We start from the raw sequence: 16,931 nt of genomic DNA on the forward strand, positions 1-16,931 counted from the left end.
ACTTAGGGATTTTACCATGAGGCCAAAGGTGACTTTAAAAAAGTTACAGAGTTTAATGGCTGTGAAAGGAGACAACAACCCTGTAGTTAATCCACAATTACTAACCTAATTGACAAAGTGAAAAGAAGGAAGCCTGTACAGAATAAAACATATTCCAAAACATGCATCCTGTTAGCAAAAAGACACTAAAGTAACACTGCAAAAAATGTGGCAAAGCAACTCCTGCATAATTATGCATTTCATACTGTGAAATGATTCAACAAATGTTAATTTGGTCTCGGGAACAGGAATATTTCTTTCTTTTATCAGCATCTCTTGAGAAAATGCGAATGTGCATGTAATGTGTTATCTTTGACACCGTTATGCAGACAGTATTTCAACCACATAAAATATGCACCCAAGCCAAACTGAAGTCTTATCAGAAACATGTTTTGTCGTTTTCTCCGTTTTTAATTTCCTTAAAACCGGTGAAACTGATGACATTTAGATTTTTTTGAACAAGACCAATCTTTCCACTGCTTTGGCGTTACAGCGTTTTCAACTCGGTCCCTAAATGAAACAGACAACTTTACCGGTTTGAACTAGATTACTAATGCATTAATTCTATCGATGTAAGACATTATTCTGGTGAGCACTACTTTATTTAATCTTCTGGGGCAACAAGATATGGCAGAAGAGAAGCTGCATGTAATCAAACTATAGTTGACAATGGCCTACGAAATGTCAGAAATTTTCATTTTAAATTATAGTAAATTCATTATAGAAGGCTAAATTATTATGGTGGATCAAACTGTGCGGGTAGACTACTTTTTTGAAGTGATTTGTTTGACAATCAGATGAAAACATCATTACACAACACCCGTGATATGTGAAACTGAGCCTGCGCAGACCGCAAAAACTACAGTGTACGGGATAAGAAAGTTTACGTGCCACATTATCCCATCTTAGATAAGCATAGCCCAGGCATCTTATCTGGGTTTCTCATACACCAGGATACAAGATTTTTCGGGTTATTGTAAATGGATATGATGTTTATATATAATACTTGAGTATCCCTAACAATAACGGGATACTGGTGTGTGATATTGGTGTGCATGTAAACGTGGTCAGTGAATGTTCCTGAGTGGCCCAGTTACAGTTTTGAATGAAATCGGCTTGAAAATCTATGGTAAGACTTGAAAATGGTTATCTAGTAATGAACAACAACCAATTTGCCTGAGCTTGAAGAATTTTCTAAAGAATAATGGGCAAATATTGTACCATCCAGGTGTGCAAAGCTCTTAGAGACTTACCCCTTTCGCCTTTCTCTTCCGCTCCCCTCAGCAAGACCACCCCTGCAGTACACGTCTGGCTCACTGGAGTGAATTATCTCTCTCTCTCACACACACACACACACACACACACACACACAAATGCATGCGATTCATTTTCACACATATATATATATATATATATATAGGGTCAGAAATGAGCTGTGAATGCAGGTGGCATGAGCACACGCATTCAAAAGCTCACAAATAATCAGTGACTACAGGTACTGTATCTTCCCCTGCCCATCAGTGGCAGAGCTATAGGAGTGGTGACATCTGAATGGCATCATCAGGAGGATGGGGACTACTCAGCTGAGAGTTTGTGTGTTCATGGGGGTTGTGTGTCTCTCTCTCTCTCTTTGTGCCTTGCTATCAAGGACAGCTGAGTCACAGCCTCCCTTTGTCTGCCCTACACAATAGACCCAGGCTAGGCTGAGCAGTTACTCAGTTAGCTAGCTCACACCCAGCTCATCCATCAGTCCTGACAACACAGCCCCAGAATAAAGCCTCACAGCCACGATGACCAGAGGACAGGAAGACCAGACACAGGACTCTGTCTGGACGACCATGACAAAATCCTCTTCCCAGAAACAATGCCTAACACATAACCATTCATATTACAGTTCAACTAATGTTGCTGACGAAGGCTTGAAATGGTGGCCGGAACGCATCCATTGTGACTGCTGATAATAATACATCTAAGTAGCTAAAACTTTACTTGCTGTCTGTCATTTTCTTACTAATGTTTCAGTCCAGTTTATAGTTGTCATACTATGTAGGCTAATTAATCAACCAAAGATGACTCCCACTAACTCCACCATGAAAAGGTCATAGAATGTCTGGACCATAAAGTCCTCCCCATCCCCCTTGTCTTGGTCGGTCAGTCCATGGGAGAGCTTTCCTCTCTTTTTGTGCAGACTGGCCGGCCAAACATCTCTTTGTGCTGCAGATAGTCTAGACTGGCTGGCCAACATGAACTCCTACTGTGATTTGGTAATGCGATCTAATTCACTGGAAGACGTAGCTAGCTGGATGAGTCTCCAGCCCGCATGGTCCTCTCTGTTTATCCTCCGACGCGCGGGCAAAATTAGCCATGATTCTAATTCAGCCTAGGGAGGGATGGAGGGAGCAGTCTCTCCATCCTCCGTTTAGCCATCTCCCCTCGGCCCGATGACACCATTAGCACAGGGCCGTGCTCGTCATTCACCCAGCATCCACATCATAAGACACACAAGAGACCGAGGCGGAGACTGGAGACAAACATGGTTGCAGATGGGGTGTCTGACAGTCTGTTCGCAGTATCATTTCAGGGTTGTGTGTATCAAATGGTGTGCATTATTAAAAAGATTCAGTACCTGTTAAAGGAGAACACAAAGTGATACAACGCCTCGAGTATATCATCCTTTAACTTCCTTGCACCCCATGTTTGGAATAATCTCCAAAAGACATTTCAATTGGATGCTTTGGTGTCCCTAGGGCAATTCAGACAGCTGACAAGAGGATTTTTGTAATGAAGAATGTGCTCGTTTTAATTTTCTGTGTTGTGTATCTTGATGTGTGTACTTATCTATTCTTGCCTATTGATGTTAGTTTATGTATGTGCAGGGGATCATGTTCAAGATACTTTAGGCTCAATATGACTTTCCTGTTCAACTAAAGGTAAATAAACTATTCTAAAGATAATAATTTTTACATGAAGACACCTTCATATATTGAACAGTCCACATGTTGTGAGATGAATTATCAGTGTGTGCATTTTGTTACTCCTCGCCCTAAGAGCGGAGTGGAACTGTCTATAATAAATCACAATTTGCACACACAGCTATACAAATCTTTAATGCATATTTACCAGAAATCATTAGAAAATGGAGGAGACATGAGCAGTAACATTTCACATGCCCTTAACGTTCCCAGTATGTTTGATGCCCTCTCCCCTATATCAGAAGTAGACTACCCCGTCTCACCACCCTTTCCTCTCCTCCCTCACATCCCCAGACAGTGATTGATGTGGACGGACGCTGAAGGAACCTGCCTGTGTTCCAGGGGCGAGCTCAGAGACCCAGGCCCCTGGGGGAGTGAACCCAGGCTCAGTGAGCCCTCCTGACGCCACAGGCTAGCCCCGGGTTTGGGTCAGGGCCTAACAAAGGCAACACAATGGGCCAAGGACATCCAGTCATACAACTAGTCAGACACATAGAATATAGTATACTGTCTATAGGTAATACTCAATTTTGAAAGTATGCAAAACCTTTTAACAGAGATGACATTAGTATGTAGTATGATTCATATAGGACAGTCCCAGTGTGTACTGGGGTGGCAGGTAGCCTAGTGTTTAGAGCTTTGGGCCAGTAACCGAAAGGTTGCTGGATCGAATCCCCGAGCTAACAAGGTAAAAATCTGTTGTTCTGCCCCCTGAACAATGCAGTTAACCCACTGTTCCCCAGTAAGCCGTCACTGTCAATAAGAATTTGTTCTTAATAACTTGCCTAGTTAAATAAATATTCTGTGTCTGAAGAATGAGAGCTCATTGTGAGCATAGCGACATGTGGCAGAGCATATATCGAGGAAAGAGCTTTTCTCAGGTATTACATCCTTACTTATTCTGAAGAAGATTGTGTTGGAGTCAAAACAAAAAAAAGTATGCAAAACAAGACATCCTCCGGACATAAGAGATGGTTTCTTAAAATAAAGAGGCTTTAGTGGCTGAACAGTGGAGTGAAGGGGGAGATGTTCTCAGGAAATGGGAAAATAAAATTGTCCAGACCGTGAGAACGTTTAGCGGCTGCGTCAATACAGGCGCCTAATATTTCAGGCAGCTAAAAACCATAGTACAACACCCACATTTTTTTTTAACCTCTTCAGTTAGTACATTTTTTAAATTGCTTAATAAAAAATAAAATTGATGACCAACAACTTCCACAAATTCTACAGCTCATTATCTGTGCACCATCTGGCTGGTAGTCTCGCCTCGCTGGGGTTACAACGCTGTGATGATGCTATACCATATACCTCCCAATGTCAATGAGATGCAAATGGAGGTGCGTCGCATTCAATAGTAGGGCGAGTCATGTAACCTAAAGGTCTAAGGTCAGAGGGCGCCGGGAGGCCCAGTGTCACAGAGGAGAGTCACTCTTTTGCATATGGAATCACCCAATAGCATTATTTACAATCTAACATTATACCACACTTACCAGGCAAGTGATCATCAGAATCACAATTTTAGTCACTGAAAATCAAGACCCATTGTATTTTATCAAACTAAAATGAAATTCACCTTATCTACTTATCTAGACAGATGGGTTTGTATATACAGGTAATTGTCAAAATAATTGAAACCCTTGAGTAAATGAGTACAATGTTTATTGAAAGCAGGTTTTTCCACACAGGTGTGGTTCCTGAGTTAATTAAGCAATTAACATCCCATCATGCTTAGGGTCATGTATAAAAATACTGCGCAGGCCATTATTTTGGCTACCATGGCTATGCCCCCCATAGGACGACAATAACCCCATCCCCAGGGCACGACTGGCCACTGAATGTTTCATGCTCATCAAACCAATGTAAACCATACGCCATGGCCGTCTCTGTCACCAGATCTCAAACCCAATTGAACACTTAAGGGAGATTCCCTGAGCGTTCACCAACACCTGCAAATGATTGAATTTCTAGTGGAAGAATGGTGTTGCATCCCTCCAATTGAGTTCCAGACACTTGTAGAATCGACACCAAGGGACATTGAAGCTGTTCTGGCTCATGGTAGCCCCAGTGTTGGTGTTTCCTTTATTTAGTCAGTTATCTGTTTTAAAATACCCTATTGTTTTGGACGTGTGCCTACCTTAAAAGATTTGAATTCTTGATGCCTTAAAAAAAAAATGTCAATAGGAAATCAGAAGCTAGTAACACTAGTAGTACTAGGACTGAAAGACTGCCCCGCAGAAAGAACAGTTCCTTCAACATGAGCTGAAGCCATAGTAAGAACACATGGAAAGGCCACGTCCTATCCACACAACCACAACCCTATAGCTAATCATCATGGCTAGAATATCATATTTCTTATACCAGTCATGCCTTTCAAATCAGGAAAGGGAAGTGAACAAGTGCACACTTTGGAAGGGTTGATAAAGGGGACGTAGCCCTCGCCTCTCTTTGCACCATGCCCTCCTAGAGCTTGCTTCGTTGTCTTAAATACTGGTATTTTCTGTATATTCGATTACATTTAATTGGATTACATAATGATGATGATGGGGTTGATATGTTAATAGTGTTGTACACACATTTGCAGAAGCCAGAGTAATGCGAATAACATACTAGCTAACTACATTGTCAAATATATAAATATATATTTTTTTATAATCTGTAAAATGAAACTGATTTTTTTCTCTCTCAAAAGCAAATACTTCATCATCATACAGATAGAGTTGCAAAATGTCCAACACTGCAAAATGGCTGCTTGAACAGGAGAACATTTGAAGAAGCGATTTGTATCAGGCTCGTTTTTTTGTTGTTGTTTTTTTGCAGGAAGAAAATCTAATAAATAACCTCACTAAATTCGGTCACTCGGCAAGCACTCTCCACCTCTCTTGGCCTTGTCTTTCAAAACAGCAAGGACGCAACTCTATAAATGTAGTTATAGTTCACAAGGCCACTAGTCTGACTGACTTCATCAAATCCATAATTTCTTTGATTCTTCCTTCTGGCTAAACCTTCCCTTTCTAGTCAACCAACCCCTCAAACCTATTGATTCTTCTTAATGCTAGTATTTATCCATACCACCGTTAAAAATTATTTTTTTCTCTTAAAACAAGTAACCACCTTAAAACAGTGCAAAACAAATCAAACCTGTGCAATACCTCTACCCTAAAATATTCCATTATCATACATATTTACAGTACATGATTTAAAAGAAATAATACAATAATAGTAACAATAATATAATATAATTAATAACAAAGGTAACAAAAGCATGGACAGAGAAAATTAAACCACTCTGAAAATGATAATGACAACAAAAGCCCCACTAAATCAGCGGCTTGATGCTGCTGTCTGCTGCGCCTCCCAACAATCCCCAATCCCCAGCCCCCCGCGGCAGCCCCACTGGCCCCCAGGACAAACCCACTGCCCCCGTCTGTCAGCGGCCTGGCTGGGTTAGTGTTAGCCTGGGTTGGAGGATGGGTTGGCCTTGGCTGGAGTGTAGGTGGGACTGGGAGGGTGTCTGCAGCCAGCCCACTGAGGCGCCAGAAGCCATCTGCTACCCAGCCAGCAATCCAGAGTGCGCCAGCCAGTGTCTCAGCCACACAAAGCGCCTCTGGGGAGTGGGGGGGGGGGGGACAAAGGCAGGCCTTACTGGAACCTAGCCCTGCAGTCTGGACATTTGACCTGGCCCACTGGAGGGAGGTCTGCCTGCCTCCCCTCTCATCTCCCCCAGTCAGCCACATAGACCCTGGGGTGAAAGGGTCTGGGACAGAGAGGAGGAGGGGAGATAGATAAAGGAGAAAGACAGAAAGGAGGAAGGGTGGTTGGCACATGAACACAGAGAGAAAGATATCTCCCTGGACCCCCCTGCTTCTTCTCTTTTTAACCTCTGAGGAGAGACTGTTCACCAAGGACAGGCGGCTGCTGTTCCAAACCCCCCCCTCACACACACACATCATGTCGTCTCTTTGTCCTCCACCCATCTCAGTGACCAGATACGCCCCCACCGTCGAATGTGTGCAGGCTGCATGGCCAGTCGCCAGTCTCTTCTGTCTGTGTGTGTGGTGTAGTGTTCGTCTTTGCATGGATTTCAAGTCTGTCTGTATGTCTTGTCAGTCCCATCTCCTTATACCTAAACGCATTTGCTGTCTGGTATGGGGCCAACCAATTATGTTCTGCGACTCTGTACAGTCCCATGTCTAGTCCAGCCCCATGCATCCCAGCCATCAACCCAGCTCAGGCCTCCATGTGCCTGAGGGGCTAGGCGGTGGTGAGCTTCTGGATGGTCCTGTTGTAGTACTGTGTGGTGAGGTCCTCCAGAGGGGTCCAGTGGTTGGCGTGCAGCTCGATGATCTCCATGAGCAAGGAGCGAGTTAGCTGGGACTCGGCTGGACACAGCATCTTGTCCCTGGCCGCAGCCAGGAGCTCTGTCATCATCTCTGGAAGCTGCTCCTCCAGGAGACGACCAGTGGACTGCAGCTAGAGAAGGAGGATGAGGGAGGAGGAGAGGGAGAGGAAAAGAGGAGAGGTGACTTGGCGTTGGAGTCGGGGGTTATGTCTAGCTGTCTGAATATTAAGAAGGCTAGTCTGAGAGACGGGTCGTGGCCGGCTGACTAAAGAGTGGGGGTGTCTGTCTGAGTTGTGGCATGCAGGGGGCAGGCTCATTAACAGATGTCTGTCTCAGAAGGATGGAGTCCCATTATAGGAACCTTGGCCTGTCTGTCTGTCTGATATTCCCAATTTCCCATACAATTCAAGGTGAAAATTCTAGCAATTACTGACTAGCTCCACTATAGCTATGGCAGTCTTTCTAAAGCTACCTCAGTTAAGTCAGTTAAGAACACATTTTCAATGACGGCCTACCGGGGAACAGGTTAACTGCCTTGTTCAGGGGCAGAACAACATATTTTTTTTACCTTGTCAGCTCGGGGATTCGATCTAGCAACCTTTTGGTTACTGGCCCAATGCTCTAACCACTTGGCTACCTGCCGCCCCACCTTGCCTGCCCTATCGCTCTCTTTTTCTCCCTTGAACAGAGCTCTTACCTAGCCCCCCTTTCTCCAACCCAGCTCCAGTCTACACGCTGGGACTCAGGGAGTTTCAGACTCTGTTCTTAGCCTCTACACTACCTCACAGTCACTCTATAATTCATGATGAGACGTTAGATTCCTTCAATACATCCAGACAGAGAAAATGGCCTCACTACAGACACACTCCTACTACGGCTTGAGTTATCTGTGCATTCAAAACAAATCTATCACACATAACATAACAATTCATTATTCATAAATGACTGTGTGCAGCTGTAGGAGGCATCAGTACATATGAAGGACCGTATTGACATTCAGTAGTATGGTAAAGTAAAGTACATACCTCCATAGAATAACAGAGGACCGCATCCTCCTTCACCTCTGGAGACTCCAGCAGCTGTAAGAGACAGACAGACAGAGAGTACAGAAGAGAACAAAGATGATGAGAGTATGGCTCTTATAGAGATGATACTTCATTATTTTTTATATATGGCTGGCTCAAAGTAACACAGCTCCACAGAGAGTGAGACCGATAACATTGAGTATAGCAAACATTAGGAACACCTTCCTAATATTGAGTTGCATCCCCACTTTTGCCCTCAGAACAGCCTCAATTAGCCGGGCATGGACAATGCAAGGTCTTGAAAGTGTTCCACAGGGATGCTGGCCCACGTTGACGCCAATGCTTCATAAAGTTGTGTCAAGTTGGCTGGATGTCCTTTGGGTGGTGGACTATTCTTGATACACACTGGAAACTGTTGAGTGTAAAAAACCCAGCAGCGTTGAAGTTCTTGACACAAACCGGTGCGCCTGGCACCTACTACCATACCCCGTTCAAAGGCACTTAAATCTTTTGTCTTGCCCATTCACCCTCTGAAAGGCACACATACACAATCCATGTCTCAATTGTCTCAAGGCTTAAAAATCCTTATTTAACCTGTCTCCTGCCCTTCAGCTACACTGATTGAAGTGGATTTAACAAGCGACATCAATAAGGGATCATAGCTTTTACCGGGATTCACCTGGTCAGTATATGTCATGGAAAGAGCAGATGTCCTTAATGTTTTGTACACCGAGTGTATACCCAGAGCAGAGATGGTACTCTAAATGTACTATGCACACCGAGGAGGGGTTGTCTCTCTGTCTGTAAGGTTGACTGACAATGAGAGGGAAAAACAAACACACACAGACAGCCAGAGAGAGAGAGCGAGACATTATATATTTTTTTGAATTTACAGCTTTTTCTCCCCAATTTCGTGGTATCCAATTGTTTTAGTAGCTACTATCTTGTCTCATCGCTACAACTCCCGTACGGGCTCGGGAGAGACGAAGGTTGAAAGTCATGCGTCCTCCGATACAAAACCCAACCAAGCCGCACTACTTCTTAACACAGCGCGCATCCAACCCGGAAGCCAGCCGCACCAATGTGTCGGAGGAAACACCATGCACCTGGCAACCTTGGTTAGCGCACACTGCGCCCGGCCCGCCACAGGAGTCGCTGGGGCGCGATGAGACAAGGATATCCCTCCCGGCCAAACCATCCCTAACACGGAAGACGCTAGGCCAATTGTGCGTCGCCCCACGGACCTCCCGGTCGCGGCCGGTTACGATAGAGCCTGGGCGTGAACCCAGGGTCTCTGGTGGCACAGCTGGCGCTGCAGTACAGCGCCCTCAACCACTGCGCCACCCGGGAGGCAAGCTCGGCTCACTAAACATCCAGCTCAGTGTGTGTGTATGTCCAGCTCAGTCCAAAAAGAACATAGAACAGAACAGAACATAGACGAGCAGAACAGGGCTGTAAATTCAGTCAGGTCCAAACATCATAAGGATATATTGCTGAGCTATCTGAGGCTGTGCGACTGTGTTGGCAGATCTTTATTGGGTGCATAACTACAAACAATTAGATCATATGGACCAGAGAGAGGAGAGCAGAGCAGGATCTGTCCGCCTTTGTTCTGAGACTGTCAGAGAACAAATTCAATTTGGTGACTCTGCTGCCAAAAAATACTTTCAGAACACACAAGTAGGCATGTACGCGCACACACACACACACACTTCTCATGAGCTAGTTTCGCTTCATCACAGGGAAATAATGGTGCATGGTGGTGCTTAAACTGCTTAAGAAGGAGTTAGTAAGTAAGCAAATTCCTACCCTGAAATACTGAGCTATTTCCCACACACTGTGAGTGTCCCAAATGGCACTATTCCCCTAATAGTACACTACTTCAGAAAGTATTCAGACCCCTTAACGTGTAACTACGTTACAGCCTTATTCTAAAACCGATTAAATAGCTTTCCCCCCATCAATTTACCCACAATGACAAAGCAAAAACAGGTTTATTGAAATTTTTGCAAATCTATTAAAAATAAAAAACAAATCTCATTTACATACTGTAAGTATTTTAGATGCTTTACTCAGTACCTTGAAGCACCTTTGGCAGCGATTACAGCCTTGAATCTTCTTGGGTATGACACTACAAGCTCGGGACACCTGCATTTGGGGAGTTTCTCCCATTGTTCTCTGCAGATCCTCCTAAGCTCTGTCAGGTTGGATGTGGAGCATCGCTGCACGGCTATTTTCAGGTCTCTACAGAGATGTTCGATCAGGTTCAAGCCCGGGCTCAGGCTGGGCCACTGAAGTACATTCAGAGACTTGTCCAGGAAGCCACTCCAATATTGCTTGGGCTGTGTGCTTAGGGTCGTTGTCCTGTTGGAAGGTGAACCTTCGCCCCCAGTCAGAGGACCTGAAGGAGCAGGTTTTCATCAAGGATCTCTCTGTACTTTGCTCCGTTCATCTGTCCCTCGATCCTAACTAGTCTCCCAGTCCCTGCCACTGAAAAACATGCCAGGTTTCCTCCAGACGTGACGCTTGTCATTCAGGCCAAAGAGTTCCATCTCAAGGATGATCAACGGAAACAGGATGTACCCAAAGTTCAATTTCGAGTCTCATAGCAAAGGGTCTGCATACTTAGGTAAAATCTGTTTATTTTTTATAAATTTGAAAATATTTTCAAAAATCTGTTTTCGCTTTGATGAGAGAATGTTTAAAAAATGTAATCAATTTTAACAAAATGTGGAAAAGGTCAAGTGGTCTCAATATTTTACGAATGCACTGTAAAGGGAATAGGGTGCCATTTGGGATGCAACCACTGAACCAACTAAGAGTGGTTTAACAGCTTAATGCACCAACCACTCCAATCGATGGCCAGCCCTCAGAGACGTTGACCTTTCACCTCTGGGGGAATTGTGTGCGCGGGAGCCGAGAAGCTGGGGCAGGTGGGCCAGTTCAGACAAACAAAAATATTCCACATGGAAAAGGAACATCCTTCATGTGTCGTGCAGAAAAGTAGTAGAAGGGGAGAAGTGCTATGTTGTGGTGGTGGCTGGTGGGGAAACCACCAAGGAGGATGAAGGGATTTTGGAACTGTGATGGAAGAAACTGGGTCAGAGGAGCTACTTTGTGTCCCAAGGACTTGAAATGATGCCCATGGCCCTACAAATTAACTCCTGTAACATGGTGGTATGCTTAAGCCATACTCAAAGCCTTGCACTAGCTAGCTCGGCCTTACTAAACTAAAGTCGGCAGGAGAAAGTAGCTTTGCACAAACTATGTATTATAACAAACACACATTAGCCCTATTGGTAGAGATTCCTGTGGAGGTGGTAGATAGGTAGCTTGGTGCTAACTTTGGTGTGTCTCTCAGAGTCGCCCCCTGGGGGCAGTGTGGGGATGTGAAAGCTGTGTATCCTAGCTTGGCTCTGAGGGAACTGCCTGCTATCAGATGGTCCTCCGAGCCTCATCACTCCACACTGCTGCACAGTACAGCACAGCGACCGCTAAGCTAACGCTCCCTGAGCTCCTGCAAGAGTCCTCTGGTGCTTCTCAAATGGCACCCTATTCCCCATATAGTGCACTATTTTTGACCAGAGCCCTACACTGTCCCAGAGCAGCCAGTCACACTGCCTTGCTGAAGGGGGTCACAACCTCACCGGGCGGGCTGAGGATGGGGACATCACGTCTCCTGAGGGTATGGTCAGGTCCCACAGAGGTGAGGGGATGCAGAAAAGAGGCCAGAGAGAGAAAAAATAACCACAATGTGCTACTTTCTACTTCCCTCAAGATGAAGCTGTGAGGAGTAGAGTCTGGAGGGGGAATTGTGACGTTATCTAGCTTGTTATCTGGGCTGGTTGTCTTTGTAGGAACAGATGGAATGGTATCTGTAACTGGGACAAAAGGCTGGATGATGGAAAGACCACCGCGGATAAGAACCCTAAGGCGAGTTAGCCCTCTGGTATAGGCAGTCTGTGTAGGTTGTCTCTCTCAGCGATACACGTTTGCACTGACAGAGAATATCGTTCAGGCAGAATGAACACTGTCTGACGAAGACTGAAACAGATTATAATGAGGTCCCTAGTTTACAGCCTGTCTGTGTGTATACAGCTCCCCTAAGGAGTTTGTCTGTGTGTATGCTGTGTGTGTCTGTCTTTCCCTCTGATTTCTTACATGCGGAGGGATAAAGAACAGTTAAGGAAATTAAATATTTTTTTTGCCAAACTGGCAAGACAACAGAATGTGGCGGCAGCAGCAGACAGACTAAAAAGAGAAGCATCAAACGCTAACCCCTGCTGTTCAGTAAACGCACTATGCTACAGTACAGTGGGGGGAGAGAGGCTGTCGGTTGGCAGAACACGCACCAATGGCACCATAAACACTGTTCATAGGAGGGCAGAGCAGTGTCATTATGCGCAACAGTGTGCATGTTTGTGGGGGGGGGGGGGGGGGGGGGGGCGTGTGTGTGTCCGTTAGCCTGAATAAGTGTGTGACTGTCGTGTGTGAACGGTCTCATATCTAGCCTGAATAATGACACACAGACGATCCTATACAGTAGTACAAGCATCAAAGCTTTGAAAAGCAAGGCCAATGTTCTTTTTCTATAGGAAATATGAATAGTTCGGTCACAGTGAAGGACATAGCGATAGGTGAACATCTACAGAGCATAATGATGTATTGTGCACAAAAACAAACATCACTCTAACTGTGAAGAACATACAGTACCTGTCAGAAATTTGGACACACCTACTAATTCATGGGTTTTTCTTTATTTTCACTATTTTCTACATTGAATAATAGTGAAAACATCAAAACTATGAAATAAAACATATGGAATCATGTAGTAACCAAACAAAGGTTAAACAATATTTTCTATTTGAGATTCTTCAAAGCAACCACCCTTTGCCTTGATGACAGCACTGCACACTCAGCACTCTCAACCAGCTTCACCTGGAATGCTTTTCCAACAGTCTTGAATGAGTTCCCACATATGCTGAGCACTTGGCTGCTTTTCCTTCACTCTGCGGTACAACTCATCCCAATTGGGTTGAGGTCAGGTGATTGTGGAGGCCAGGTCATCTGATGCAGCAATCCATCACTATCCTTCTTGGTAAAATAGCTCTTACACAGCCTGGAGGTGTGTTGGGTCATTGTCCTGTTGAAAAACAAATGATAGTGGGACTAAGCGCAAACCAGATGGGATGACGTATTGCTGACGAATGCTGTGGTAGCCATGCTGGTTAAATGTTCCTTGAATTCTAAATAAATCACTGACAGCGACACCAGAAAAGCACCCCCACACCTCCATGCTTCACGGTGGGAACCACAGATGCGGAGATCATCCGTTCACCTACTCTGCGTCTCACAAAGACACAGCAGTTGGAACCAAAAATCTCAAATTTGGACTCCAGACCAAAGGACAGATTTCCACTGGTCTAACGTCCATTGTTCGTGTTTCTTGACCCAAACAAGTCTCTTCTTATTGGTGTCCTTTAGTAGTGGTTTCTTTACAGCAATTCAACCATGAAGGCCTGATTCACACAGTCTAATCTGAACAGTCTGCTACTTGAACTCTTGTGAAGGATTTATTTGAGATGCAATTTCTGAGGCTGGTGACTCTAATGAACTTCCATTCCTGTGGTGGTCCTCATGAAAGTCAGTTTCATCATTGCACTTGATGGTTTTTGCAACTGCACTTGAAGAAACATTCAAAGTTCCTTAAAGTAATGATGGACTGTCATATCTCTTTGCTTATTTGAGCTGTTCTTGCCATAATATGGACTTGGTCTTTTTACCAAATAGGGCTATCTTCTATATACCATCACTATCTTGTCAAAACACAACTGATTGGCTCAAACGCATTAAGGAAAGAAATTCAACAATTTGACTTTTAATAAGGCACAATTGTAAATTGAAATGCATTCCAGGTGACTAACTCATAAAGCTGGTTGAGAGAATGCCAAGAGTGTGCAAAGCTGTTATCAAGGCAAATGGTGGCTACTTTGAAGAATCTCAAATATAAAATACATTTTGATTTGTTTAACTCTTTTTTGGTTACTACATGATTCCATATGTGTTATTTCATAGCTTTGATGTCTTCACTATTATTCTACAATGTAGACTGGTACTGTAAATAAATACCTTTACTACCTGTAGCCTGTAACAAATCATATTCGCAAATCCATTTTTCCACATGTTAAAACATTCTCTAGACTTGTACAACAAATACATGAACTAGCTGTATACCATTTACCTACTCAACCAATTCATAATTTGCAGCTTCATCTCCTTCCACCCTCCTCTACCAAGAAAAGCAGAGTTGTTTGCCTGTGCCATGACATCACAAAAATAGCTTGTTCCCAACTCAGGGGACGTTCTGGCTGTGTGCATCTGGTCTCCTCTAGGTCGTATCCATTAGGGCACACTGTAGCAAAAACCTTTGCAACAGAAAATTAAAAAAAAAAAAAAAAATCTTTAAGGACAAGTCCCTATTTCAGTCCGTTTCAGTCTTCCGTTTGGTGCCTTATGAACCCAACCCTGCTCTGTCTGCGGTTATCTAATGAGAGGACTGTGTGACTATGTCTGTCTGTTTGTGTGTATATGACATGTATGTGTGTGTCTGCATGCGAGCGCATGTTTGTGTGTGAGCGGGGCCGACAGTGAGACAAGCAGCTCTTTGTGAGGGGGGGGTCCTTCCAGAGAGAGAGGGATGATCAAAGAGACCAGGGAAGGCCCTGGACACTGTCTGGGTCTGGCTGGGAGTTAAAATGGCTGACAAGCCACAATAATTACCCTTTCCCCGCCATGTGAAACTAAACTTGGGCTTCCCCCGAAATGGTACCTTATTCCTTTTATAGTGTATAACTTTGAGCAGGGCCCATACGGCTCTGGTCAAAAGTACTGCAAGACATATCCCTACACGGGAAACCAACCAACGACACCAGCACAGAGCTTTGACTTTCAACTCGATTATTATGGGTAAAACAGAGCACACTCAAATGGACTAAAATGTTGAGAGGTTGTGGGGTTGAATTAATACATTTTGGACCAAATAGTAGGGATAGACATGTAATAAATGGTGCAATTTGAACAAGAGATCTTCCGTTGGCCGCTTTTCTACATGTTGTAATAGGGCTAGAGGTCCATAAAACATGGTATCTTCTCACTGTCTCTAACTAAAGCCTTTCCCTATTGTATATTCTGTTAGGACTGACATTATTCTGAATACAGCCGTTCCACTGTGGGAGTTACTGACGGAGTTGGACATTACCATCTAGGAGGTTAAGGGGGAGATAGAGCTTTAACACTGGTCTCTCTCACACACCCATTAAAAGGACAATGAGCAGGCAGGCAGGGCAGGAGAGCAGGCCTAGGTGTACACAGCTACACTACTAAGCCCAATGATGAGGCTAGCTATTCAGAATCCACCACCAGCTCAACTGAGACTGCCTGGCTGGGGCCTACATACTGTACGTAACAAAGGCTATAGTTTCCACTACAGTTACGAAGTAGTCAGAAAGGTGAACATAAATCAAATAGCAACACCTAGTGTATTTGTGGATTGATTAACGTTACTAAATGAAGCGGTGCTAACAGGTTTAATAGAATGCTGTGGGAAAACAACACTAAGCTATAATCAAAAGATGTATTGCTTTTAGATTCTAAAGTAACCAAGTAACTGCACTACAATGGTTATATGCCATTCCAGTTTTGTCTATCTGTCAGCAGATGTCACCTGCTGAAGTGTGTGTGTGTGTATTCACTATGTTCGTGTGCAAGATGGCTGCTAGGAAGAATTACTGGTGATCTGTGGTAATTACTGAAGACTTCGGAATAGTCTCAGCAGTAGGACTGGGACTAGGAAATAATTCCTAGACTGAGCATTGGGACTGGGGATATAAACTGAGACATGCCCATAATGACATACCTGGAGACCTGGTAGACTGACGGTTGCCAAGCTCTAACGTTACTTACACTGAATTTAGCACCACATGTGCAGGTTGTCACCAGAACCCCCAACCACCACTCCTTTCCGCATTCTCCCATTCCCACTTCCTTTCCTATGAATACTGAAAACTCCCTGATGTCCACAGACATTCTGCTCGGGAATCCTGTGTGACATCTTTTAAGGTATTGTCACTCACTGACATGTGACCTCTATTCTCATTGGTGGTGTTCCTTAGCTCCGTGGTTCCAAAGGCATCAGTCAAAAGAAACAAGGCTAAACATTTTCAGAACTTTATAAATTGTGGTTGGTGAGGCAGTTCCACCTTAAAAAGTAATTCTCGAAAGCCATTCACTCTCACCCTGTCATTCATCCCAGGATTAACATACACTCAGCCCCAAAATGATTGGCACCCTTGATAAAGATGAGCAAAGAAGACTGTATAAAATAAATACAAATCCTGAGCTACAGTATATTGTATGCTTTTATACTAATACAAGTGCACCGGTGTGCGTGGCCAAAGAGCTCTATTTTCATGTCATCTGACCATAGCACTGGTTCCAATCCAAGTGCCAATGCTGTTTAGCAAACCACAGGCAATGCTATGGTCAGATGACATGAAA

General features: G+C 44.1%; 1 protein-coding gene across 1 annotated transcript in view; it reads right to left on the bottom strand.

Moving 5' to 3' along the window:
* Positions 1-4,653: 4,653 nt before the first annotated feature.
* LOC139408935 (CBP80/20-dependent translation initiation factor-like) overlaps positions 4,654-16,931 on the bottom strand; it is a 128,871-nt gene continuing 116,593 nt past the window's right edge. The window contains 2 exon segments of the mRNA XM_071153423.1: positions 4,654-7,481; positions 8,376-8,429. Of these exon segments, the coding sequence (XP_071009524.1) occupies positions 7,263-7,481; positions 8,376-8,429 (273 nt within the window). The 3' untranslated portion in view covers positions 4,654-7,262.

Source organism: Oncorhynchus clarkii, chromosome 5 (assembly GCF_045791955.1).
Source record: "Oncorhynchus clarkii lewisi isolate Uvic-CL-2024 chromosome 5, UVic_Ocla_1.0, whole genome shotgun sequence".
NCBI classification, from domain to species: Eukaryota; Metazoa; Chordata; class Actinopteri; order Salmoniformes; family Salmonidae; genus Oncorhynchus; species Oncorhynchus clarkii.